This window comes from Osmerus eperlanus, chromosome 12 (assembly GCF_963692335.1).
Source record: "Osmerus eperlanus chromosome 12, fOsmEpe2.1, whole genome shotgun sequence".
In the NCBI taxonomy this organism is placed as follows: Eukaryota; Metazoa; Chordata; class Actinopteri; order Osmeriformes; family Osmeridae; genus Osmerus; species Osmerus eperlanus.
This window is the reverse complement of record NC_085029.1, coordinates 16,287,427-16,314,634: the sequence shown is the minus strand read 5'-3', so window position 1 is coordinate 16,314,634 and position 27,208 is coordinate 16,287,427. Positions and strand designations below refer to the sequence as shown.

Here is a 27,208-nt window from a genome sequence, read left to right as displayed (position 1 = left end):
TGTCTTACAGTTAGTTTTGCAATTCTAGCCCTCATTGCTACCGCAGTTTTTTCTGCTAGTGTAAATAAGTTTTTTTTCTAAAATTTTCCCCACGGTTTTTCATTTATTTGTTCATGCATAGGTAGCTGTTGCTTGCCATGTCCTAATAATTTGTATTTAGAATGACCTTATGTTATAGGCTGTGCACTAGATCAATATTTCACTTGATTTCAACTGGAGTACCAACAGCAGGCCAGGAGGGAGAGCCCTAATTTCAGGCTCTTCCACTGAAGACGGAGAGAGACGAGGAACGGCCCGCTACAGGGAGATTGGAAGAAATGTGACAGACGCAAATATCTGTATCTTTATGTACTTCCTACATTTTATTAGATGATGTTGTCATGATAAATGCACGACATGAGGTATGTTGACAGTTCTGAAATAAATGAAGTTAACATTATTGAACTTTTTGACACCTAAAGCACATAAAGCAGGCTACTACTGCATATATTGTATATTTCCCTCAACTGATGAATAAAGTCATGTTAAGTGTCAGACTTTAAATTGAAAACTGAAAGCCACTTTATGCGTGTATTGAAACTCTCAAAAGATATCTGTCTATTGCTTTGTGATGTAAGGTTAGTCTGACAGTTGGTATCATACCAACATTCTAAAAAACAGGAAGTCACAATGATTAGAAAAAGGTGTTGTTGTGTATGGTGGGGTGAAGTGAAATGCTTTTTTCTCTAAATTACCTCCTGTTCAATGATATACAAATTTCATTGTGATAGAACTTACTGTAACATTTCATTGGTACCTAATAAAATACGTCTTTGGGATCATTTATACATATTTACAACTGCAAAAAAATAGTACATCTTTGTCTTGTGACAGTAGAACCCTGCACAGAGTAGAATAATTCCCAGGAGAAATGGAACAGTCCGATGGAGAAATGGAACAGTCCAATGGAGGCCTGCCAGCAACAATCAACTTCAGGATGCAGCTGAATCAGTCCTTGTTGCCTCTGTACGTTATGTTTGTAAAGGTAGAAGTGGCTCCTTTATACAGAGGGTTATGTCCCTATTCAAAAGAGAAAAATAATAGTCAGTGTCTTGATGTCAAATGTTGTATAATACAATGCATGTGTGCAACAGGCATATTTGTCTCACAAATACACATGGAAGTGATTCCCTCCTGTCAGAATGCCGGTTCAAGTATTCTGCAGTGTTGAGCATTCCTTAACACCATCAGTGAAACCCTGCCCCCTTTCGACTTCGTGGTGATCTCAGTCTAGGTTATCATAAACTGAGCACCTTTAAGTAAGTGGGATCATGGGAGTTTTGGCAACCTACAGGTAGGATTAGAGGCTCCAGATGTGGGTGAGGCTGCTTGTCTGCGAATAAAAGTGTGTGTGTCTGTGTGTCAGTACGCATGTCTGTGTGGTGTGTTTGTGTGTGTGTTTGATTGTGCCTGCCTAGCCCACTGCCAGTAAAAGCTAATTAGCATTGGCTAATTTCAGAGCTAATCCACCCCTGGAGAGCAGTGGCTGCCTTTTGTTCTGTTTGGGAGAAACAGCACGCCACAAAAATAATAAAAAGCATCTTGTGTGTGCATACATGGTGTGGAAGAGAGACATTCCCACCAACCTCAACTGCCAATGTTAGACAATAGAGGCTGCTTTGCTAATTGCTATGGCCTTTGCACAACGGTTTCATGCAACAGGACTTTACTAGGTGAGCTAAAGAAACTGTTTACTCAAATACAAATCGCACAGGTTCCCATCTCACCGTGTCCCACTTGGCACGCGCCCTCTCCTCCTCGAACTTGGCAAACTCACGCCGGTCGTGAATGGTGACCAGCAGTTTCCAGATGAGCAGAGCGGCCAGACCCAGGAACAAGATGGCCCCCGCCACAGACATCAACACCACCAGTATGTCCGGACCTTTAGGGCAGTCTGAGGAGGGGAGGGCAATGGAAGGGTGGAAGTACAAAGTAAGGGAGTTTTTGTGGTTCACAGTGTTAAATTTTGAATCTTGAGGAGGTTCAATAGGTTAACTGTGGCGGACAAAGGTTCTACAAAGTAAAGTAAAGTATAATGGCCTCCTGTTATGATTGTGCTGTACAGTGACAACCATGATGTGTGCTTTGTGCTTCCATACGTAATTGAGCTCTTCTGCACACTGGCCAGAAGTTATGCTAAGTTCAGGGGCAGCAGAAAGGTTGTCCTTTTAACTGCCAACATCAAAGCCCCACTTCCTCTGAACATCCTTCCTCTCCCTCACTCTGACTCAATTAGCATGTTACCTTGCATCACACAAACAACCTTTCTATCCTACCAGAGCATTCCAGTCCCTTCCACTCATCTTCGTGGATCACAGAGTTGATGACGTTTATAACGAGGTACTTAGTCACGGAACTCGAGTGGCCTAGTTCTATCTGGAGTTGCCAGAAAGTCAACGGATACGTCTTTTAAATTGATAATTTGTTATAGTAGGCCTACTTATTGTATAAACTAGACTCATTTCTCAATTTAAGAAATATGAAGCATGATATAGTGTTCATGAATACATCATTAGCAGGCACGTCATACTTGACATTTGTGTTGATGAGAAAGAATGACATCCAAATAAAGCTCACGTTTGTGTGAACCCAAACCGTTTATTCTATTTCTGATTGGGTTCCAGGCTCTGGCGCAGACAGCAGAGCAACATAACCCAATACAAGGCAAAACACAATTATTTTCAGAGGGGCTCGAGAAAAGGGCTTATTTCTATCTCATCTCTCTCTCTCTCTCTCTCTCTCTCTCTCTCTCTCTCTCTCTCTCTCTCTCTCTCCCTCTCTCCCTCTCTCCCTCTCTCCCCCTCCCCCCCTCCCCCTCTCCCCCTCTCCCCCCCCCCCCCCCCCCCTCTCTCTCTCTCTCTCTCTCTCTCTCTCTCTCTCTCTCTCTCTCTCTCTCTCTCTCTCTCTCTCTCTCTCTGATGCTTCCCAAAGGATTGTGTAGCGTCAGCGAGTTCCTTGGGAGCCGGGACGATTTTTACGAGTTCCTTTTACAAGGTGGGCCGCTTTTTGTTCAAGGGATGTTGGGTGTACTTCCCTGCTACCTAGTCGCGCCTAAATTACACACGTGGGTCCATTAAAAGCAGGGGCAGGGACAGACTTTCTCTGCGGGCCTGAGCCGGTTAATGACCCTCTCACCGCCCCCACTCTTTCAACATGGCTGCTTAACAAGCACGCGAAGCGGCTACAGGAAGTGGACAGCGCTGATTGGTTGGTGTGTGTAATCAACAAATGACACTGATTCGACACACTGGAAAATCGCCGGGTTAAAAGCTGTGTAATGATGTCAAGATTGTGCAATGATGAAACCGAATTAGTTGTGCAATTATGAAATCGAATTAGTCCTCTCAGTCACACCTTTCAAGTTCTTCCCTGTGTAATAGGCTACATCATGTTCCTGCCCAATACACGCTTCATAATAATGACGCCAAATGTTCCATGTTGAAACGGTGTCAACTGTAGGCCTATGTCACTGGTATAATCGCTGGTATAAAATATATGTAGCCTATGTCCGTTTGTGTGTGTATGATACATGTCTTACCAGGCTCTTTGACTACAAACAGGATGGACTTGCCGCTGGCATCCTCATAGTATTGAAAACGTTCCACACAGTCATCCTCATCTTTATAGGTGCAGTTCACAGCATTTTTATCATGGAACTCTGGAGAACAGAGAACCAGGGACAAGTGGGAAAGAGGTAGCGTACTGATCAGCAGCTGCAATTAGCATATCGAAAAGTGTAGCCAACTACAGCATGCACACCATGACTAAACATTGGAACAAATCACACGTGCACGCAACACATTTAATGTGAAAAGGTAGATTTTTCGATATTAACTTCTCACCCAGGTCATCCACTAGCATGATCTCGTCCCTGCAGATACGAGCGCAGGTGTTGTCATCAAAAAGCTTCCCTCTCTTAAAGTGCTTACACTCCACACACTCCCTGGAGAGATACAAACATCGTGATCTTACTCTCTCACACAGTCAACGTGTCTGATTGCTGTCAATGCAAGAAGTAACTTGAATACAGAAACTTTAGGATCGAATTCATTTAGGCCCGAACCAATTGCGGGGCACTAAACAAATGTTTGGTTTGTTCGTTTGTTCGTTGGGCCAGCCCTGTGTCCCCACTCACTTCTTCATGGTGCACGCGTCCGGGCAGGTGGGGCACTTGTCACAGGTGGCTCCGTAGGCCCCGGGCTGAGTGCACTCGCAGGCCCCACATACGCACTGCCCCCGGCCGCTGCACAGCAGCCCCAGGCTGGACATGCAGGTGTCGGTGCGTCGGGAGCAGTTGCAGTTCTCGCCCTGCCAGTCGGGGGCGCACTGGCAGAACCCACAGTCGCAGGTACCGTGTCCTGGCGGAAGGAAGAAGATGGAGGCTGGAGATGTTAACAGGAGAGTGGCTGAGCGGTTAGGGAATCGGGCTAGTAATCTGAAGGTTGCCAGTTCGATTCCCGGCCGTGCAACATGACGTTGTGTCCTTGGGCAAGGCACTTCACCCTACTTGCCTCAGGGGAATGTCCCTGTACTTACTGTAAGTCGCTCTGGATAAGAGCGTCTGCCAAATGACTAAATGTAAATGTAAAGACATTGAGACTGTTGCTGAAACCACAACACATACCAAGTTTCTTTTCCACTTTGCCCCGCCCTGGACAACCTCTGATGAAGGATTACTTACCCTGCTCTTATCTTACTTTATGGAAACATTTCGATGTTGTGACCTTTATATTACACATACTTTGTATACAATCAGTCTCAATGACTCAGGAATGCAGGGATGTGCAAGTTAGGTTCGCTCTCAGCTTTTATAAAAAATAGGTTTGCATGCTCCATCGCCTAAAAAACACATGTTGTAAATCTTGTATTACATAAGGAGATTTAAACATTCCACAAAAGAACATGGCCTACTGACTGGTCATTCCCATATTGCAAAAAAAACTTCAAAAAGCATTAATCTTGTCAAAGTCCCTCTGACTTCTAAATATTCTTGGAATCTGAGGCACAAATAATCCGGAGCAATCATTTATGTTTCTATACTAGTTAAGAGTTCTGGAACTAATTCTATTGTTTGAAAGAAAAAAATGAGTTATAATGTGTCAGCAGCGTCTGGGAAATTTTTGGCCTGTGGGTGACTCAGTTGGTGTTTGTGTGCACGTGTGTGAGTGTGTGAGCGTGTGAGTGTGTGTTTGCGCACAGTGCCAGTTAGAGGATGACAATGCAGAACCAGCGGTTTTTGTGGGAGTATCACCAAGCCCCAGACTCCCTGATAAACAATGGCACAGGAAGACAATGACACCAGATTGGCTAGGATAAAAAATGCCCCCAAAAACAAACACTAAAAACCACAAGCTCTCTGACCACCACTAATCTGTAATCACCCTGTTCCTTAACTGTTTCTCCAAGACATTGTGGTGTAACAGCAATGCTGCACACACAGATAGATTGATGGTCGTACAGACTGTATGTAGAAACACACACACATCACACACACATTCACTCACCCAGCTTACTCTTTCTGGCCCCTTCTACCAAATAAGGTTTATTTTTAGCTCCATGACACCATCAGCCCATGACACAACAGAAAGGTATTTTTATGATAATCTTTGGACCCTGGGGAAATACAGCATTATAAGGTTGTGTGTGGGAACAAGACCAGGTTTTAAGTGAGCAGAGCAGAGTCTTGCTCTGATGAAATGGTGCTGGTAATGTGTTGGACAGGGAACATCCTGCGACAAGATGACTGATGACTAGACCAGTAGATGCTCTACTCCCAAATTGCAAGGGTGTAACTACAAATATTGAACTTGGGCCAAGTCTACAAATTGGTCTGAATGTGTGGTCAGGGGAGACTCAGGGGGCCTGATTGTCGAGAGTGGGATCCAAGACATTGTTAGTGGAGTGAAGATGTTTTAGAGCACCAATACAGTAAAAGCCATAGAGGCAAAACCAGTGTATGCAACTGCACACACAGATACACACACAAACACACACGCTACAATTATGTTTTGTGGCACTACTGCTTGGCCTCATATGGTACGCTCTCAATCCTTGGTTTGCTACTATTTGATGACCTCAGGCATTACACACATATTCCCAACACAGTCCAAGAACAAGAGTCCAGCCACCCAAATGGAATTCCCACTCAATAAGCTGGTATGTTCAATTGTATTCTGTTCTGTTACTCAAGTTTGGCGAGCACTTGCACTGTCAGCACCTCAGCTTAAACACAAACACACAAGTCTAACGCATGGCTTAGCCCACACAACCTCTGCTTGGGCTGCTCAACCTCTAAAGCTCACACATGTGCACACACACGGAGGCATGTTTGTTGTGAATGGAGCCAGTGCCTTGGGCAGAGCAGGGAGTGAGATGTTGGCTGTTATTGTAGGTAATTCTTCCCATATGAGGTCGCTGGTAAGTCACTGAGGTGGAGAGAAGGACTGAAAAAAGGCTCAAGACTTTTCTCTTGAAACTCCCTAGGCATGTGGCGTCTGTGCAAGCTACCATGAAGAAGAACATTATAGATGGTAAATGGACTGCATTTATATAGCGCTTTTCTACCTTAGCGGCACTCAAAGCGCTTTACAATGTTTGCCTCTCATTCACCCATTCATACTCTCACTCACACATACCGACGGCAGCGAGCTACCATGCAAGGCGCCGGCCTGCCAATTGGGAGCAACTTGGGGTTCAGAATCTTGCTCAAGGATACTTCGGCACGTGACCTAGGAGGAGTCGGGGATCGAACCGCCAACCTTGCGATTAACAGACAACCCTCTCTACCCCCTGAGCCACAGCCGCCCTTAGAGTTTTAGGCCTTAGAGTTTTGTCAGTGTGTATACATTTACGTTAATGTCATTGTCTGCTAATGCTTCTATCATTCTCTGAAGAGCTGGTTCAATAATGCAGTGAGTTTTGTTAGATCCCATTAGGTACAATGCTCTTTGTTCAACACATTTGTGTTGGACTGAGTTCATCGAGAAGGGCGTTCAGTACCTACCTGAACACAGCTCCCCTTTGTAGCGCAGACAGTTGAAGTCATCACACTCGCACAGCTTGCCCCAGACCTTCCCAAAGTCACTGCTGTGACAGACACACTGGCCACACACGCAGTCCCCACGGCCGCTGCAGATCGCCGCTTCTGACCTCCCCCCACTGGAGGAGCTGCACCGGTCCTGCTCGGTCGGGCTGTAGTCTCCCTCCGCGCACTCGCACCTCGGACCCAGTCGACCCGGGTGACACAGGCAGATGCCACACTCGTAGGTGCCGTTGCCCTGGTTGCAGTCGGGGCTGTCGGGCTGAGCTTGAGCCTGGCACTTGCACTCGCACTCGAAGGTGACGGTGACTGACAGGGAGTCCTTGAAGCCCACCGGTTTGATGACAAAGGTTTTGTGTTTCTCTTTGGGGCAGCCGCGGGCGCGGGCCTCCACGCTGAAGGAGACCTGGGGGGGGGCGAGGTCAAAGGTCGAAGGTGAAAGATGATAGGTGGAAGACCTCAGGGGGAGATGGAACAGGCACTAGGAGGATGTTGTCCTCCTGGATGCACGCATTACATGTTTTACTGATCATGAGGTGAGAGTGTAGGGTGTGTGTTTGTGGCCATTGTGTGTACTTGTGACAGGGAGACTGGTGTGTGTGTCGGCCGGCGTATGCCTCCGTTGAAGTACGTGTCCTGCGCGTGTGTGTGACTTGCCAACTCTAGACAGTTAGACACGCATCATGTGTTGGTGGGACTGAGTCAGAGTAACAGGGCAGGGAACAGGAAATAACCTGGTCCTGGGCCCAGACACACGCACACACACACACACACACATGCCAGTGAGTTACAGAGACCATCCCATCCTGCCTGAATAGAACATCTCACAAAAGGAGTTCTGAGTTCATTTGCCTTTTTTTCTTGTCGTAAGGAGTTCTGCATACAACAAAGCACCAGTGCAGCCAAAGACTCCACATGTGTTTGGTCAAAGTAATAGTTAATTTGACGTTGCATTCAAAAACATCTGTCCATAAGTGGGCATTAAAAATGAACATCTGAATATAGCACCATATAAGGACAGAACAGAGGAAAGAGGCAATGAGCAACCAACGCTGAAACTACAGCTCAGTGTCACCTCTACACAAAAGGGAACAGTGAGAAACAAATGGAAAAAAAAGAGAAACAGAGAATACAAGAACCAAGCTTGTACTCGTTTCACACTTAATAAAGGCGACAGAAAACAAGTACATATTCTAGAGAGAGAACATGAGAATTATGTAGATTCCTTCAACCAAATAACCTACAGCTTGAATTACTGCATATCTAAGTGTTTGGAGACAGCAAGAGAGGGAGCTGTGGAAAGGGGAAGGACAGAAAAATAGAGGTACACAGGACAAAAAAGAAAAAAGAAGGAAGTAGAGGAAGAACAGATTAGGGAAGAGGAGAGTTGTCCACAGTCCAAGATACCCATCACATCCCTAGTCTGGGAACACCACAGTGACCTCTCTGAAAGAAAGAATGGAAAGGTTGAAGAGGAAGGAAGGATGGAGGGAGGGATGGAGGACCAACCGTGTCTCCTATCTTCAGGCCGGAGCAGGAACGCAGGCCTGGGATGACCTCCCCGTTGAGACATGTGGCGTTAAAGGACAGAGAGAGCTCTTCTGGAACGCCCTGAAGCTCCAGTTCCACTCTAGAACGGATTTTCTGTACCCGTAACAGCAAATGATTGTGATTAGGAGCTGGGACTTGCAGAGATGCAAGAGAGATAAATGTGAAGTGTCCTTAAATAGACATATAGTAATGAAACAGGGTACTTCAAAAAATATACTTTCATATAATGTACACACTGTAATAGTTAAGGAGTACACTGTAAACAGGCTTAGTTCATGTCCACAGTCAGAAGATTTGTCAGCACAACATGTGTGTGTGTGTGACTCACAGGTGTGTAATACAGTAAGTGTTGTGTTCCTAAACAGTACCTAACTAACCAAACAAGCTTAACATTGTCCTTCTCCTTCACTTACAGCATAGGCCTTCAGTATGAGTTGAACCACGTTGCCAGAGTCGTTTGACAGGGTGCCCACAGTGGTGCCGGGAATTAGCTCACTGTAGTTCTATAGAGAGAGACAGAGAAAGAGAGAGAGAGAGACGGAGAGAGAGAGAGACGGAGAGAGAGAGACGGAGAGAGAGAGGAGAGAGAGAGAGAGAGAGAGAGAGAGAGAGAGAGAGAGAGAGAGAGAGAGAGAGAGAGAGAGAGAGAGAGAGAGAGAGAGAGAGTGAGAGAGAGAGAGAGAGAGAGTGAGAGAGAGAGAGAGAGATAGGTAGGTAATAATAGCAATAAGAGTAATACAAAATGTCAGTTACAAATATTTTGGGTAAAACGGCATGATTTGGTGTATTGGTGTTAAGTTTCTGACTTGGTAGAGGGGAACCACCGGACTGGTGACGGCAAAGATGAGATTGATGTTGTTCTCAGACATGGTCTCTGTGATCAGGGCCAGAGACGGGTAATCCTGAGAGATGGAGAGAGATTATTCAGATTCAGAACACTGAACACTGCCACAACATCTTCCTTCACACACTTGCCCTAACCCTAACTCTACCCTAACCCTACTGGCCAGCTGCCAAACACCACAACACAGACACCCCCCACCACACACACACCATTCACAAACACACTAAAATACAGTAGATGCATCAGGTTTACACGCTGACCATGATGGTGGACATGCTGTACATGTTCTCCGAGTTGAGGTGACACTTCCCATCGTTGGGCTGCACGATGCCAGCCAAGCGTCCGTCCAGCGCCACATGGGTCTTGGCATCGGAGGTGAAGATCAGCAAGTGGGAGGCACCAGGACGCCAGCCAATCCTCTCCTGTTCATCACACAGCGTGGACCAATGAGAAGCAGCAAACATGATACCAGGACAACATCTGTATCTTTTCATCTATTGGTGGGCTTCGGCGTGTTGCTGAACCAGTGTTTTTAAGCACAAATGATTCAATGAATGAGCGCAAACGACTTGAATCAATGTGACTCAAATATGTGTTTGTGTCCATCCTTGCCTTGCAGACGGCGGCCTGTATGATAGCATCAAACCCCCCCTCAGGAGCGTCTCTGTTCCGGGACACGATCTGCTTCTTCACTTCTTCTGTGAAGCGGCTCACCTCCTCTGTCAGCGACAACACGTGCTTGTAGCCAAACTGGGGCAGGCACGTGGTGTTGATCCTGACGAACAAACATCCGTGAGAACAAAACAAACAAACTACAACCAAGCAAACCATCCATTCATGGTTCCGCTGTTATATTCGGATTCATTAAGGAATCGTCGTTGGGCGTCATCGAGCTAGAGTACTTTACAGACAGTCAAGACCTCAGGATATGCAATGTATGACTGGTACCTGCTGACTAAGCTTCATGCATGCTCCCTTGAGCTTTTAACAAGCACTATGACTGTTTTGGCACCCAATCAGGTTTGAGGGTAGACACAGCATTACGGCATCATCCCATGCAGGACGACAACATCCTGCTAACAGAATATGTTACCTGTTACTTGACTTGGTCAAGTTGATCCCTCTATCCAACCCTCTATTACTTTTTTGTGACTGTAAACAACTTACAGACAGACATGGGACCAGCGCAGAAGGAAGAACAACGTCTATGACAGTCAGTGGATGGTGGCCACAACTGAACACTTCATCGAGTATGACCTTTCTATGTACACTTAAATATCTTCACTTAGAAGACACTTTTATCCAAAGCAAAGTACAAATACTGCATTAGTAAGTGCAGCTGATAATCAAGGACTGGAAGTGTACAGTTTTAGAGGGTTAGTGGGTCTGGGATTGAGCCATGATTGCAGTCACGTACATTTGAATCCCATCACTAGTCTCTACGCTAGACTCCCTCCCAATTGATGCACTGTCGTTCCTATTTTGAAATCAAAAGAATCTGGAGGAGCATGAAGAAGACAGCCTGTATGGACACCAGCAGTGGCGGTTCTACACGGGGGCCTACAGGGGCAAGTGCCCCTATAAACATGTCCTTGTCCCCCCCCCCTCGAGCTGCCTGAATAATAAAATGAAATAAATGGATCAAGTTATTACGATTTTATGCGCTAACGCCAAAAGCAGAATGTGTGTGCCCCTTTGATTAAACACTGGCCCCACCTTGCCCCCCCAAGTAAAATGTGTCTAGAACCGCCACTGGACAGCAGCCCCCTCCCTTACCCGTAGCAGGGGTTCTGCAGGGCCTCCTCAGGGGAGATGTACATGTAGGGCGAGAGGGGCTTGTCCACGAAGGCACCGAAGCCCATGCGCAGGTTACTGGTTGTACGGTTCATAGCATCGGCCAGGGCGCGGCCCAGAGTCCGCAGGCGGACCAGATCGTCATTCATGGAGAAGGACAGGTCCATGAGGTAGTAAAGATCGACGGGGTAGTCCTCCACCTGACGAACCTTCACCGTGAAGCGCTTGGAGTCGTCTGAGGCAAGGGGATGTCAGCATTTTCAAAAACGTATTAGCATCTCTCTTAATCTCTGTTGTTGAGATAATCCCAATCTGAGATGACCCCACCTGGTCTGAGGGTGATGTGGAGCCTCTGGGGCTGGATCTGAGTGACGTCCACCGTGGCTCCTGCGGCTTTGTCGCTCAGCGGCCGGTCCTCCTTCACTTGCAGTCTGCTGGTGGGGAACTCCAGGGCCGTGTCGGTGCAGCCGGCTGCCAACAGGTTACGCTTCAGGTCACAGCGTGACACACTGGCCACCCCCTGGCCAAACTCCTGAGAGACCACAGCAGGAAGAGGTGGTTATGATCATCTCTGGGTGGGCAAGTGGAGATTAAAAGGCTAAATCTCACCTCTTGGAAGCACCATGCACAACTTGAACTGACAGCCAGACACTGCTTACATGTGCTGGCCCCCCGCGATGTACAGATGTTCGAACCTGGGACAAGAAACAATTAATTCAGTACAGTTGGGCCATATTTGAAATAGCCAAGAATCAATTTATAGGTCAGAATAATTTTTTTTTATGATTATTTTGTGACAGAAATTTATAACCCACATGAAAACACAGCTCAGAAGACGCGCATGCACACAAACACACATCCAAACTTTCAATAGTTTAAAATATGTAATTCCTCAAAAGGATCGTGTGCTCTGAAGTCAGAGGGGGATACAAGGAAACTGAATTTCAGCCTAGCTTTGGGAGGGATGAGCAGATCCGACAGGTCTAACTTTGTGGTCCAGTTTGCAACATAGAACGCTCAAATCTACCGCTACAGTACATTTTTGACGAGCGAATTGATGCGCACCAGGCATCTAGCATATTGCAAAAATTATAGTAATACGCAATTAACATTTTATGCAACCTATGCCATTTCATTTAGCAAGCATTTTACATAAACATAAAAACCTGGAGTGTTATCCATGTTGGTTTTGATTCGAACCTTTGGAAATAAATGTATGATCATCGTAAAGAGCTTTTGAAATCACCTGATAATAATCTGATTCAATAAGTCTATGATAACCATAAAAAAGCATGAATAGACTTACCAGATACGTCCGTTATTCCAATTAAAACTAAACAGTATAACCAAAGGATATTCCTTTGCATAGTGAGAGTACCCATTTCGGCGTGGGTACCCTTTGAGGTCGTGCGGGCGTTTGGAACGAGCGCTTGGTTGTAGGCTACTAAAACTTGTAGCGCGCCCCCCTCCCCTTCCGCCCTCGCCACAGGGCGACCCAATACAACTCCAAATAGAGTCAACTCCAAAGTCTTTCCTTTCCGGAAAGTCATTACATTACAACTAAACGGGGCGTTAATCTGTGGTTGGGTCAGACAGACATATTTGAAAGTAGATATTTCTAATGTTTCCATTCAAAGTTACTCTTCTCAAATGATTGTAATGTTTTCATCTTTCTTTTATTGACTGATAATTAAAACTATTGAAAACACATTGTTAATTTACAACGCACGATGGAATAACATCCATCACATCTTTCAAAATCCGTACAACACCATAAGTAACCTAACACAGCCTGTTCACATCCTTCCTGAATGGGTTGACCCTGGTCACACTATGTGGCAGGTGGTTTGGTATCGTTCACCAGTGTGCCCCTGTCCCCCAGTTCTCTCCTCCTCCACCTTCTCCTCTTCCACCCTCTCTTCATCTCCCACAACTGTGTATTTTCAAACTAACTTAACCCTTGTGCTGCATTGGGGTCACATGACCCGAAGGTTGTGTTACCCAATTTTACCCAATACAAAAACAAATAAAAATAATTTTCTTTTAACCTTCGCAATGTGGGGGGTCTGAGACAGCCCAACGGTTAAAAGAAAATGCTTCACTTTGTTTTTGAATGCGGTAAAGTTGTCGCAATACGACGGTGGGTCACAATGACTGATGGGTCATTCTGACCCGAAGATAACACAAGGGTTCAAATGGAGTTGACATCCTGCGTAGCTGAAGTGTATTTATTCTACAGGTTCACCACATCTCTCTGTTGCATATCGTTAGGACATCACATTTAAATTCTTCCCTATAATATCTTACATTTACAAATGTTTCAAGGATATTACAGTTTGTGAAAACATTATGCCTCATTGACCTTAATCAAATACACACAGAAAGGAAATGAGACTTAAATGTGACCATTAGTAATAATAATAATAGGGGACATAAACATCAGGATTCAACCAAAACCACCAAAGCGGAACACGATTCAACAACTCTCTCCTTCAGTGGCGTGCTTTTCACTTTCGAAACGATATAAAATTAAATTATGTTATTAAATTATTATTAAACTGTGTAATGTGACTGGGACCAAAGTAAATCCGTTGATAGACGTGCTTTATCTCCCAAGCTTCTCTTGTAGACACTTCTGCTATACATTTCATTAGTATAAAGTCTTACTGCCATCTAGTGGCTATCACTTGTAATGGAATAAGCAGTATAATACAACGTACTCATCCTTCTCAAGCAGTCCACAGTAATGAGCTTATTGGAAACGTTGTCTGGACAGGGTGAAAGACAAACAGGGTTTGTTCTTTCAGGAACATTGACTGTTGTGCAGCAGGCAAGCCCAGTCGAGTATAGATCCTTTCAAACGCTACTTGGTTGAATAGTTATCTTTACACAATGTTTATAGGTTACCTTAAATGTAATGAATGCAGCCAGATATTCTTTCTGATTTTCTGAAAGAAACAATTGAAAGACTATTTTATTGTGTAGTACAGTAATAAAACAGTGAACTGATGACGGTATCGTGCCACAGATGGTGGTGGTGTTGGTGTAGGGTCAGGACAGCAGCTGGATGATCTCTCTGGCTCGGTTTGTCTTCTTCAGGGCCTCTTCTTCCTCCGATCCCTCGTGTTCCCTGGTCAGCGCCTCGGCCTTCTGCACTGTGGTGTCCTTGGCCACTCCTCGCAGACCCTCCAGGTACTGCAGCAGCACCGAGAAGCTCTGGTCTGGAACCTGGGGGACAACACCATGTGGTGGTGGGAGTCAGACGGCTGAGCGGTTAGGGAATCGGGCTACTCATCAGAAGGTTGCCGGTTCGATTACCGGCTGTGCAAAAATGACGTTGTGTCCTCGGGCAAGGCACTTCACCCTACTTGCTTCGGGGGGGAATGTCCTTGTACTTACTGTAAGTCGCTCTGGATAAGAGCGTCTGCTAAATGACTACATGTAAATGATGTGAGCAATGCCATCTTAAACGTGGCACTATGAAGATTAGTGTGTGCTCGGCTGGGAGTGTCTCCCTGAATAATTCAGCTTTTATGTCAAAAGCAGATAATGGTTGTGACGTGAGAATGATTATTATTGATTCAACATATTTCTGTATGTAAAGACACAAAGCAGCATCTGACAAGAGTAGACTTCATAATACCATGGTAATACCCTTCATCGACCAACAGGGGGAGCTTCACACCTGCTCTTGGCATATTTCACAAAATCCAAATGGTCACATTCAAATTAGTATTTGACTTTCCATTGAGGGGAAAAAAAAACGTTTCCTGACCAAACTGAAATGTAGGTCCTCATAAATGGCTGAATGTTCATTGTCAATAACGGGTTGTTGAGTACCAAGGAAGACAGATCAGATCATGCGAGTCAGAAAAGCCCAATATCTGGTTTACCTTCTCCGTGTCGAACATGTGCTGTAGTAACCACGTCTGTCTTGTCTTTTGGAACTTCCAGTCCTTTCGGTTCTCAGCCCAGCTGCCAAAATGAAACCATTTTTGATCACAGCTAATCTTTTTCAGATGTAATGATGCAATGTGATGGAATCTACAGTTATTTTTAGCTGCAGCCATGATACAGTAAAACATTAAATTGCTTGCTGAACAATGCACTTTTTTTTACATCATAGATTTCTTTTACAGGTGAACGTTATATGAGTGAGTGAGAGTTACACAGAGCCTTCTCTGCTCCTACCAGCTCAGGTAGTCTAGTGCCTGTTGTGGGGCGATGGGTTTGTGGGCCTCCACAATCTCCTCTGTCTTTCCCTCCATTTTCAGCTTGTTCTTCTTGTCCTTCTTCAGAATCTTTTTCATCTTTCTCTCCAATACTCGTCTTTCTTCGGGACTCAAGTCTTCCTCTCCCTCCATCACCTCCATCTCCTCCTCTTCTTTTAATGGCTTAGTTGTCTCAGAAATCTGTTCAATTTTACAAATCAAATACAAAGTGAAGCAGTTTAGTTTGATCTGTAACAGCATTTCATTTGTATGGAATTATATGTTTCATGTTTTGCAGAAAATACATCCTGACATCCTTCTCACAAATAAAATCCAATGTTTGAATATCAAATTGTTTGCACTTTTTGTCAACAAACTGCTTCATGAATAGTAGATATTTAGGTCATTTTACTACATTAAGATATGGTTCTTTTTTTTTTAACCATTTAACCAATTTTTAACCATTTATTTAGGGACCAAGATCTGTTTTTGGTTCAGGGAAGTAGGATTGAGCGAAACCAAAACAGTGCCTGTATTTTGTTGTGTGTCTCACATGCAGTCATTTCCTGTGGCCTGGCTGTTTCTAAGCTGATTTCCTGTAACACCCTAGTGACTGCTTCGCAACCATCCTCTTGCTGTGTCTTGAGAAGTGCATAGCGGTTTGAACTGTACCTCCATAAATAATCAAGCATTCTTCACATCCGGTATCTTCACAGAAAGGACATCCTAGTCTCATCATGCACCCTTTACCACAAACCCAGAAAACACATTTTAGCTCTGCAATTCTTTAGCTGCAATTCTTTAGCTGTGCTAAGTTCAAAAGCCAACGCAAAAGGAACAATGTATTTGCCAGTTGTGAGGTTTCACCAGTTGAAATGTTTCTAATGGAATGTTTCACAGGTTATTCATTATGAAAGAGCATCCAAGAGATGGACAGGTGAAGGAGCAGAGAGCACAAGAGAGCTGGAGTTCAGGTTACTTTATTTGTACCCGTAGGTAGATTTGGTCAGAGAGGATGAGTTTATACATGGAGGGAGGAACATGCACCTAAATGTTGAGGTGCAGAACAACTGTGCTGTGTTTGAGGATTCAGGGGCGAACAAGGAGGCCACAGAGCCTTCCTGCTGGCCTTCATGGTAGTTTCCCTGTATTTACCGGCCTGCGCAGTCTGAAATGAGTCTGGTGAAAACGTGTACAGAAATTGAAAATACTTTTTTCTTCTTCTTTTGAAGTGGAAAATAAACCACACTTTAACTTCCTTAAAAAAAAACACTTAAACTTCTGTGTATTTATGTCTAATTCATGCACGGTTATGGATATTTTGGGGATGTTGGGACTTAATCACAACAATGATCAAAATAGCTATGTATCATTAAGCTATTACATAAGATCTTATATGAACCTTGTATCAGGCTGTAAAAATTTGATTTTGCAAACGGACAGCTCTCCAAAAATATCTTCAGAGTGAAAAAAAACGATACAACCCTACGTCCCACTCAGTGGAACTGAAAGTAGGGACATGGTCTCCGTGTGGTCATGAAAAGAAGGAGGAGTGCTTTTGAAGACGTAGCCACCAAGTCATACTGAAAGTATGCTGGCTTGAATACAGCTCACAGTCACAAACAGCCAGAACTGAGCATATCCACAGAACTAGCATCATCATCTTTCTCTGGTTTGGTCTTTGGATCATCTAAACAGACTCGGGCTTGAGAAAATAAACATCAAAAAAGCTTGCTACCGCTGAAAGGGAAAATGGTAAGTGGAAACATATGTGGTTCGGTGTTTCTAGTTCTTCCATGAGGAACAGACAAAGCAAAAGGTGTTCACAGTGTTTTACGCTGTCCGAGGTGGTGTAAACGGGTAGAGGCTTGTGTGAACTGTAACTAGAGAGATGAAAGGTACATCTGGCAGGGTGTGGTTTAATTAGAACAGATGTTAAGACGGTTGTTTTAGTTTTTTTTTAAAGTTTTTTTTACGATCAGAGGAAATGAAATGTTTTGAAAGCAAAACCATTTTGCCTCCTCTATGGGCAAAGAGATATTTTTACGCTATAAGAATATATCTTTGCTATCCAAATGAGAATTTTGCTTTTCTTTAAAACAGCAAAAAACTGTTCTGATTAATTTTATTAGGATTTCAGTTGATCTTTGATTTGATTTAACCTGTCAGTTTATGTCTCCTATTCCCCTGATGAGGACACTACTGAGCATTAGAGGGTGCTGCTTAACCGGATAAGAATATCTGGTTTGGGAAATATCTAACAGGAGGGTTACTTAGCCTAGTTGAGAATTAGATTTAAGTATTTCTCGTTTAATTTGCAATACTGTTTCTTTTATTGATATGGTTAAAATCCAAAAGACTTCCAGTCTCTGATGGCTTTTTCCTCTTATCCTCCAGGAAAATCACACGGATGATCGTACCAAGGTAACCTCGGTCACCACAAGCATGGCAGAGTTGGTGACCGCGTTGGTCTCCAGCACCATTGACACCTCCCTCTACACCAACCCAGCCTCTGGTACAAACACCTCATTTCCTACCGATTTTCTGGACATCATCGAGGCCAACGACATAACGTCCAGGGCGACCTACGTCTACACCATCTTCATGGCGCTGGCCTTGGTCTCGGCGGTCTTCCTCCTCTACGGTTTCATCCAGTCGTACAGAGCCCAGAGGGAGCTGGCCCTGGTGGACTCTGTGCTCCTGGCCTTCAGCGTGTCCCAGCTCCTCCTCCTGCTCCTCTCCCTCTCCTCCGTGGCCTACAGGCCGAAATACCTGGAAGCCACGCGCCTAGGCTGTGCCACGCTCTCCTTCTCTGTCAACACGGTGTTCCTCTGGGGGATGCTGCTTCTGGTGCTCATGGGCTACATGCTGACCTTCGACGCCACGTCCCACCCCCTGCTGGGGCACTCTTGGGTGTGTGTGGGCCTGGCCCTGCTGGTCTCAGGCCTGTCCTCTGTGCTGCTGGCCGGGCTGCGATGGCCCAGCCAGGGTGTGGAGGGGACGGAGAGATGCGTCATAGACGCGGTCGAAGCGGGGCGTTCTTACATTGTCGCTAAGCTCTGCGTGTCCTTCCTGATCCCTTACTTACTCCTCCTGTGCCTTCTGGTTGGCGGCTGCGTCCACCAATGGAAATCCAGTGACCGCTTCCTGTCGGGCGCAGAAGAAAGGTCGGTGTTTCTGGCGGTCAGCGCGGCGACGTTCGCTTGTCAGGTGTTTTACTTTGCGGCGCTGTTGAGAGGGGTGGGGCTGGAGGGGCTGAGCCACCGGGAACGGGCGTTCCTGAGCGTGGCGGAGTTGGTGATGTACTCTGAGAGCTGCGTGTGTCTGGGGCTGGTACTGCTGCTTCACGGGCCCAGCAGAGAGAGCCTGGTGAGGGCAGGACGCCAGCTGCGGGACTGCTGTCGCAGCCTGAGGGGAGGGCAGACACACAGCCAAGTGATCGCCCCGCACATTGAGATCGGATCACAGACGTCGGAATGAACAATGACCACATAGACCGTGAACTGTATCTGACGCTCTGGAGCCCTGAACCCAAAGTGTAACTGTCAACAGCAACACGTTTCTTTAAGCTCATGGCGTAGAAGTTTCAGGCTAACCAAAGTCCATCAACAGAAATACTGAGCTGTTGTTTTGTGAGCAGCTTGCTGAATTGAAATGAAATTCACTTTTGTTTCTTCTGCAAAAGCATCAGTTCACCTTCTCAAACTAAATATACTGAATATTTATTTTTTTGCAAAAAATATTATTTTGGACTTTGTACAACAGTACTGTATCTGGAAGGCTTTTATTAATTGACTGGAAAATCTCACTGAAATGTTTACTGCCAAATGCACAACTAAACATTTCTTGCACATTTGTTCATATTTAAGAATTATGTCAGCAGGTATTTGTACATTCTGGAACCATTGCAGAATGTTTTAGAACTTTTTTCATTTTATAGTCGAACTGTCTTAGTTACTTATCCCTTAATGTGTATGAAAAACTGTTACATGTCATTATAAAATCATAATAAAAGCAACACTTGAGTTATCATGTTGCTCTTTAACACACTGCTTTTTGAAGAAAACACTGAAGCTTTGATTCTGAGCAAAAAACAACAACATTGCATCAAAACAGAGAACAACTACTAAGTTTATGTCAATGCCTGACACCCATAGTAAAACACAAGATAGGAAGACAGCTTGCCATGGCCGCAAAATTCATTAAGCGTTTTTGGATCACTAAAACTTCCATAACCACAACACGGTGAAACAGCAATACAGGCCAGACATTTTAAAAAAATCATCACGGTGCTCCTGTTCTAGGAATAACTAAGCCAGCATACTTTACCTCCACACACACACCATGAATGCCAGCGGGCAACAGGGGCATGGGACCAGTAGAAAAAAACTACATGGGAAGTGCTCGGTTGAATAAGGACTTGGCACCATTTAGCAGACTGAAGACTAGAGTGAATGAAAGGTGTACCGAAATTTGCAAAAAGTAAACACTCTGGGATTGTTACTGTCCTGGTGAGTGTGCAACAGCCCAAGGATACATTATAATAATAAGAATAGTGATTAAATCTCATTTCAAAATGATTCTATTGTCCGAATAATCAAGCCTTAATTAAGCCACACCTGTGCAAGAAGAAGAATACAGATCCCAAACTAGTATTTGAGAAGATTTTAAACAATTTTTGCGATTAAGTTCTGAAAAACAAGTTTAGGTCACAGTAAATGCATCTTGTTTTGTGTAAACGGAATGCCCAGCCGCTACCTTCTATACCCCTATTGATGTATTTAAACAAAATACAATACAAGTCACACATCACTAATAGAATGGCTAACATCCTGGAGATATACTTCCCCAGTTTTGCAGAAGTTGTGATCTGAAAAGTTGACATTAAACATACAGTTGTCAATGTCAACTATCTAATGAAAGTACCCTAAAATAAGTATTCTCTGCCAGTCAGATTCTAAACTTGTGTGTGTGTGTGTGTGTGTGTGAGTGTGTGAGAGAGCGAAAGGGTGAGAGAGGGAGAGGGAAGGGTAGGAGTGGCAGGGTTGGGGAGGCGTTAAGCTACCTTGAACAAGAGATTAGTTTATCTAAACTCTCGTGTTGTATTTGATTTACGGTGACAGAGAGGATCTGTATTCGTCATGCATCTGTGAAAGCTTCCATCTCCCTAATCGCTGCACGGTAAACAATCTGGATATAAGCAGGATAAGAGAAGACAGGACCTCAAGGACATAATGGTAAGTTGTACCTTCCTCTTTCTCTTGCTGTTTGACATAAAGCTGTTACGCTATTGTAGTCTAATGAGCAAACATAACAAACCTGTTCATTCCTGACTTTCAAATCAGGAATAGTATTAAATAACGGATAAGGTGAAAAATAAAATCAACAACTGGGCAGCACTATGACTGACTTTTTGTCCTTTACTTAGCACTCAAGAGTGAACCATCAAGGCAACTCCCCTGATCACAACATGAACAGCTCGACGGCTCTGAGCGCAAGATGAGGATTTACCACTGTGTTTTGTTGACTTCCCGACAACTATAAATTCAAAACGATATCCCACCGCAACAAAACGGGAGACGCACCTCGATGTTCCAGGTGCAATCACAGCAGCGTGAAAATGAGGCTCAGAAACAAACAAGTCACTGCCAGAACATAGGAGCTATGGAGGTGCGGTCCTACACAGGCAGTGAGGTTTACGACAACTCCACTGAGGGACTTAACGGCTCTTCTGTTCGAGGCTTTGGCCTGGCGGGAGAGGACTACGACCACGCCAGTCACTACGCAATCAGCCTCTTCCTGTCCTGCCTCTACACCATCTTCCTCTTCCCCGTGGGCTTCATCGGGAACATCCTCATCATCGTCGTGAACTTGAGCCGCCGGGGCCGCATGACCGCTCCAGACCTGTACTTCGTCAACCTGGCCGTCGCCGACCTGGTCCTGGTGGCCGACTCTCTGATCGAGGTGTTCAACCTGAGCGAGAAGTACTACGACATGGCGGCCCTGTGCACGTTCATGGCCCTCTTCTTCCAGGTCAACATGTACAGCAGCGTCTTCTTCCTCACCTGGATGAGCTTCGACAGGCTGTTGGTCTTGGCGGGCTCCACGCGCCTGGGCCGGAGCATGCCCCGCGCCCGCCTCAGCTGCTGTCTGATCTGGGCGCTGTCCGCCTTGCTCACCCTGCTGCCCTTCACCGCCGCCCAGATCCAGCACGCCGGCGAGCTCCACTTCTGCTTCGCCAACGTGTCGCAGATCCAGTGGCTGGAGGTGACGCTGGGTTTCCTGGTGCCGTTCTGCGTGCTGGGCGTGTGCTACTGGAAGATAGCACGGCTGCTGGCGCGCGCCCAGCGGGAGAACGGAGCGCTGCGGCGCCGACACCAGCCGCGGAGGCAGAAGACCCTGAGGATAATCGCGGCGGCGGTGCTGGTGTTCTTCCTGTGCTGGCTACCGGAGAACGTGTTTGTGAGCGTCCACCTGCTGAGGGGGGACTCTGAGGGGACCCTCTGGCACGACTATCCTCTCACGGCACACATTGTCAACCTGGCGGCCTTCGCCAACAGCTGCCTGAACCCCCTCATCTACAGTTTCGTAGGGGACACGTTCCAGGACAAGGTAAGGCTCTTCGTGCAGGAGAACGCCAACTGGGCCAACGCCAACAAGCTGCATAGACTGCACTCCACTAACTCCAACAGCCTGCAGGGTCCAAGCTCCTGTAGGCGCTTGACGTTCAGAACCTCGACGCACCTTTTTCAGAGCTCCAACTGCCATCCCAAAGACACACACTGTGGCTCAGACTCTAACTCGCCCCAGCTCAACAACAAAACCTATCCTCTGGACGAATAGGTGACTTGCTATGGACAATTTATAGGATGGCTATAAACTTTATTGACTTTGTCTTAACATGTAGTGCTTAAAAGCAGAGTACTACCTCTCTATATCTAGAGACTCTGCTGGGTGTAAACAAGACAACTACTCACTAAAATAGTGAGGTGCTGAGGACAATCACTCTTATTTATCTGAGTTAACTTGAAAATCAATTAGATTCAATGATCAGTGGATTACCGTTTTCGAAATCACAGCTATGGAATTTTGCTTTAATCCTCTTACCAATACAGTTTCTCAAATGAGAAGAGTCCAGCCCCACCTAGTGGGGCAGCAATACTGTATTATAACTGATTCAAAAAGCAACCTATACTTGAAAATCAATAAACTGGCTCTTACTTTAGCCTTCTTTTTCTTCTTCTCCTTCCGTATGTGTTCTGTTGGTTGTTTGCGTTTCTTAATTTTTTTTGTCGGAGCCTCCTCAGATACCGGCTTTGACAAAGCTATGACGGGTACCTACAGAATGACAGAAAAAGCACATTGCTGAACATATAACCTCAACCTATCAGGATGGGGAACACATTATTATCCCACATGGTCATCAAGCTCACCTCTGTGTCAGTCTTAGCTTTTTTTTTCTTTTTCACTTTTCTTTCCACGTTTACATCCATACTGACATCCTGCTCACTTGAATGCAACTTCTTCCTCTTGGACACACTGCATTTGGGTTCCGTATCCAGTGGTTTACTCTTAGCCATTTTACTTATTTTCTACAAGAAAGAAAAACAAAAGTGACGAGAGAGAGTTAAAGAAAGAAAGAATACACACCAGTTATTTGAGGGTCTGAAGCCATCTAAGTAATCCGTAACTAGTCCTAAACAAATGTGGCTGGCTAACTCAGCCACCCGGCTAGCTAACTAACTGGACAGTTTATATTAAGTCGCTAGTTTTCCAGAGTTGCGTACTTCCCGTACTTTTAAGCCCAAAATGTATATGGGTCCACATACGACACATTACTGTGAAAAGTATACTCACTGTATTTGCCATACATGTGAGTCTTCAGAACGGCAACAAAATCACACGTGTAGCACACTGCGGAAGTGTTGTAAATTGGTACTCTGTGATTGGTCATGTACACAGCTTCAAGCCATGTCCAGAAAATAAATCGCTTACGGAACCATTGTACTCCACCCCCTTTCTGACGGAACTAATGTTGTGTTGCACAACGAAATGTTACATGACCTGACTTCGAACTGGGGATGTTACACTGAGATTCACGATGTCAAGAGCTGGATATGTTGTGTCTCGTTTGGCACAGTATTCTTTGTGTCGTGCTACTCGAATTGACGCGATTTCGACAAGTCTGAGGTATTTTTAATCGTTAATAGGCGTACCGCTAATATCCGCATTGGATTTCAGTGCGTATTATAGCTAGCTAGTTCAATGACAGACATTTGTAACCTGACAATGGATGAGACCAGGCAACAGAGGACATGAGTAATCTTAAGTAATCGTTACTATCCCGATGATACACGAGTGCTTTTTAATGTTTTATATATGTGTTATAGTGGAGTTTTCTCTTTGTAATATCCAGTTTTTAGCAATGATGACTTTGGTTTTCAGTGAAAAATTTACATTATTACAAAATGTTATCGTCATCGCCGTGGTTCATGCGAAATGTGTCTTCCACATACAACACGAACTACACTTTTATCCAGTCATGTATTTTGAATAATGATGCATTAATGTCTGATCTGGCATTGCACAAGTTTTTTCCCACTTGACTGTTTTCGTGTGGACTGACTTGTCCTCTTCTCCTTTCTTAAGACTAAACCACAGTAGGACCCTAACCCTGACCTCTCAGAAATCGGCCAAGACGAAGAACCCAGCGGCTGACGATGACGATAAAGTGGATTCACAACCCATAAAGTTCTCCACCAGCAAAGGAAGTCACAAGACCTGGAATGTGGACAAGTCGCTTGGCAGCAGGTACGAACGACCTTGGTGGAGAGTCATTCCCATCAGCATCGGTTGCGTCGCTTTCTTGTTGTGGTGCGTGCTGAGAGGAGAGACGGACATTGATGAGCAGCTGGAGAGGCATCTCAATGAACACATGCCCGGCCTAATCCCCGAAGAGGACGAAGTGGTCCAGAATAAAACCGTATAAAGTTGTATTTAAATGATATCATTTGAGATTGTATTTATTTTTGGGGCCCAGGTGCATTCATGCTGTAGAGTCTGCCTCCACCCTATGTGCCCTTTGGACATTTCAACAGTGCTAGAGCTCTCCAGCTTGTGCTAAGCAGCCACATGTGTAGTCTGCTGAAAGGTTTGATCCCTTGAAACATCAGGCAATTTTGTTGGCCTACAAGATGGCATGTACAGCAATACAAAGTGGTAATGGTCAAACTAGCTAACCCCGGCACCACCATGCATTTGGTGGATCAGGCCAGTCAACTGACTACCAAGAATATTCATCCCTGTAAATACCATGTGGCTGTAAATTATGGATATGCAGATGCTTGTTAAATTAAGTCTAGAGTTTGTATAGGCAGTCTTGACTAAACCTGTGTCCCTTAACCGTATGCCTTATTAAACACAAACCTACACTTAAGCTTTGGTAAAGTGTTATTAGCTAAATGGCATTACTGAAGCTGTTTGCCTGTTCAACACACCACCCTCTAGAGCAGAGGTGATCAATCCTGGTCCTCAGGGTCTCCTGTCCTGCGTTTGGTCACATTAAGACTTAACTCAAATGAGGTAGTGGAAAGTTTATTTACAACAAATGGCCACGATGCAATACAAAAGTCATTTTCACAGAAGACACATGCTACCACAAGAACACCACATTCTAAAACACACTAAGAAACCTGAGAAAAGGTAGGGGAATGTTTTGCATGACGTTTCCTAATAGGTTTCACCACATGCCTTATTACTACTAATGGAACAAGTACAAAAAGGGATTTAAACTACTACTTCAGAAAGTGTAGCCACGCCCCCCGCCCCCCCCCCCCAAAAAAGTTGAAATCCCCCAAAAATTATGCACGCTCTCCCCTGATCCTTCTGGCCAGCTGGATGTCCTTAGGCATGATTGTGACCCTCTTTGCATGGATGGCGCACAAGTTAGTGTCCTCAAAAAGGCCAACAAGGTATGCCTCACTGGCTTCCTGTATGGGTAGAGAACAATTTAGTAAAAAGATTGACGAGTTAGTATACAGAGACCTGGTTCGCATTCACTTATGAACCACTAAAATGCCTAGCCGCAACTGTGACGCAACCAGTACGCTGGAATGCCGACTTGCCTGAAGAGCGCCAATGGCAGCACTCTGGAAGCGGAGGTCAGTCTTGAAATCTTGGGCAATTTCTCTGACCAGGCGCTGGAACGGCAGTTTTCGGATAAGTAGCTCAGTGGACTTCTGGTACCGACGGATTTCCCTCAAAGCCACTGTCCCCGGTCTTCAGAAAAGAACATTAAAACATGTCATACAAAAAGTGAAAGTAAATTCGGGACAAATAATTATGACTTAAACTCGTGATATGGCTTACCTGTATCTGTGGGGCTTTTTCACACCGCCGGTAGAGGGGGCGCTTTTCCTCGCAGCTTTGGTGGCGAGCTGTTTCCTGGGCGCCTTGCCTCCGGTGGATTTACGAGCGGTCTGCTTGGTACGTGCCATAATTCACTTCAACAAGCTTGTCTGCAAGTGGCCAACATTTAAAGCAGAGAAGTCAAAATGCAGTAAATGTAATTAAAGACTAGGCGGTTTTGGGATACATTTGCCTCCCAAGTCACAGCCGTGGTCAATGTGACGTAGTAAACAAGCTACGTTTGCTCTGTAACCAATAAGTAGCTAATACAATGCTATTGGCCGCCATTTTTTTCAGATAGCAGCAAACTACATGTATCTAGCCGGGCTAGTGTTTCCAAAGCAAGCATCTGGATGAAGACAAACAATGCACAAATATAATCAACTAGTTTATAACGTTAGCTGTCGGTACGATGACGTCAAGAATAAGTCCAACACAAAACCACCCATCCCAAAAAAATAAAAACATCAACATTCATTCTAACAATCGTAGCCGCGCCACCATTGCACACCAACCATCAGACACGTACTAGCTATCGTCTTTCAACGTGGTATATTTGTAGCTACTATTAGCTTGCCAACTAACGCTAGAGATAAATATAGCATAATGGCTATAGCATAATGGCTATAGCTAGATCATTTTTTTGTGTTTGTTAACATGAGCAACACCAACATTGCTGAAACATTATCTAACGTAGCAGTAGGCTACAGATTATCATACAACCGATATTATTAACTAGGAAGATAAGACTACCAAATGGCAACGATGCCATTTTGAAATTTCTCACAACTACAGCAGCTGAGCTAGCACTAGCTAGCCAGTTACTGGCAGTGTGTTGAGCAACTTGTTTTTGAGCGTGTGCGCGAGTAAATAAGGACAACTGAATCAAATTCTGATTCCAAGCATATAGCTAGCTTAAAGGAAAGATAAATGGAAGTCTGTCATATGAACTACATATCAATTATATATATATATATATATAATTATTTATTTTTTTACTTACCGCTGACTGAACGTGGTAGCTCTCTAATTTCCTGTCCTCGTCGCTGGTAACCCTTCGATTGCCATAGAGTTCGACGAGCGAGGGATTTATACTACTACACGGATGTCATGTATGTGATACAGACCAGCCCGCGGTGTACCAGATCGCTCCGACAACCGGAGTTCACAGCCCACGTGACAAAGTGTTACTACCTTTTGAACAAAACAATTTTATCATCAGCCTCACAAAATTACAATCTACGATCACATTTTGGTCAATGAAAGTTTAGGTCAAATTCATTCAAAAACGTACGTGACAATATTTTTAAGCATCAAAAGTAG

At 44.9% G+C, this 27,208-nt stretch overlaps 6 protein-coding genes across 7 annotated transcripts; 3 read left to right on the top strand and 3 right to left on the bottom strand.

Annotated features, from left to right (window-relative positions):
• Positions 1-335: 335 nt before the first annotated feature.
• Positions 336-12,731, bottom strand: LOC134031252 (integrin beta-3-like). 2 transcript variants are annotated; one of them, XM_062474808.1, is made up of 15 exons: positions 12,574-12,731; positions 11,877-11,962; positions 11,595-11,799; positions 11,250-11,502; positions 10,086-10,248; positions 9,734-9,895; positions 9,436-9,531; positions 9,043-9,132; positions 8,588-8,722; positions 7,043-7,484; positions 4,175-4,397; positions 3,882-3,982; positions 3,578-3,697; positions 1,767-1,933; positions 336-1,059 (listed from the first exon to the last, which is right to left on the bottom strand). In XM_062474808.1, exons 1-15 carry the CDS (start codon positions 12,647-12,649, stop codon positions 988-990), a joined length of 2,391 nt encoding a protein of 796 aa, XP_062330792.1. In that variant the 5' UTR covers positions 12,650-12,731; the 3' UTR covers positions 336-987. The 2 variants fall into 2 exon arrangements, with proteins under 2 accessions (XP_062330792.1, XP_062330793.1); XM_062474809.1 differs by lacking the exon at positions 12,574-12,731 and adding an exon at positions 12,434-12,531.
• Positions 12,732-13,624: 893 nt separating this feature from the next.
• On the bottom strand, positions 13,625-23,398 carry LOC134031283 (uncharacterized protein C7orf50 homolog). Its single transcript, XM_062474855.1, has 6 exons — positions 23,336-23,398; positions 22,912-23,070; positions 22,700-22,816; positions 15,459-15,679; positions 15,161-15,242; positions 13,625-14,495 (listed from the first exon to the last, which is right to left on the bottom strand). The coding sequence occupies exons 1-6, from the start codon at positions 23,345-23,347 to the stop codon at positions 14,319-14,321; spliced, it is 768 nt and encodes a 255-aa protein (XP_062330839.1). The 5' UTR covers positions 23,348-23,398; the 3' UTR covers positions 13,625-14,318.
• LOC134031281 (uncharacterized) lies at positions 17,029-19,497 on the top strand. Its single transcript, XM_062474852.1, has 2 exons — positions 17,029-17,233; positions 17,876-19,497. Exons 1-2 carry the CDS (start codon positions 17,231-17,233, stop codon positions 18,956-18,958), a joined length of 1,086 nt encoding a protein of 361 aa, XP_062330836.1. The 5' UTR covers positions 17,029-17,230; the 3' UTR covers positions 18,959-19,497.
• On the top strand, positions 20,862-22,692 carry LOC134031280 (G-protein coupled estrogen receptor 1-like). The gene has a single exon (XM_062474851.1). It carries the CDS (start codon positions 21,068-21,070, stop codon positions 22,319-22,321), a length of 1,254 nt encoding a protein of 417 aa, XP_062330835.1. The 5' UTR covers positions 20,862-21,067; the 3' UTR covers positions 22,322-22,692.
• A 95-nt stretch (positions 23,399-23,493) lies between the features above and the next one.
• LOC134031286 (ubiquinol-cytochrome-c reductase complex assembly factor 4) lies at positions 23,494-24,483 on the top strand. The gene is made up of 2 exons (XM_062474860.1): positions 23,494-23,668; positions 24,128-24,483. The coding sequence occupies exons 1-2, from the start codon at positions 23,580-23,582 to the stop codon at positions 24,465-24,467; spliced, it is 429 nt and encodes a 142-aa protein (XP_062330844.1). The 5' UTR covers positions 23,494-23,579; the 3' UTR covers positions 24,468-24,483.
• Positions 24,484-25,056: 573 nt separating this feature from the next.
• Positions 25,057-27,047, bottom strand: h3f3d (H3 histone, family 3D). The gene is made up of 4 exons (XM_062474861.1): positions 26,889-27,047; positions 25,847-25,995; positions 25,599-25,756; positions 25,057-25,463 (listed from the first exon to the last, which is right to left on the bottom strand). Exons 2-4 carry the CDS (start codon positions 25,972-25,974, stop codon positions 25,339-25,341), a joined length of 411 nt encoding a protein of 136 aa, XP_062330845.1. The 5' UTR covers positions 25,975-25,995; positions 26,889-27,047; the 3' UTR covers positions 25,057-25,338.
• Positions 27,048-27,208: the final 161 nt, after the last annotated feature.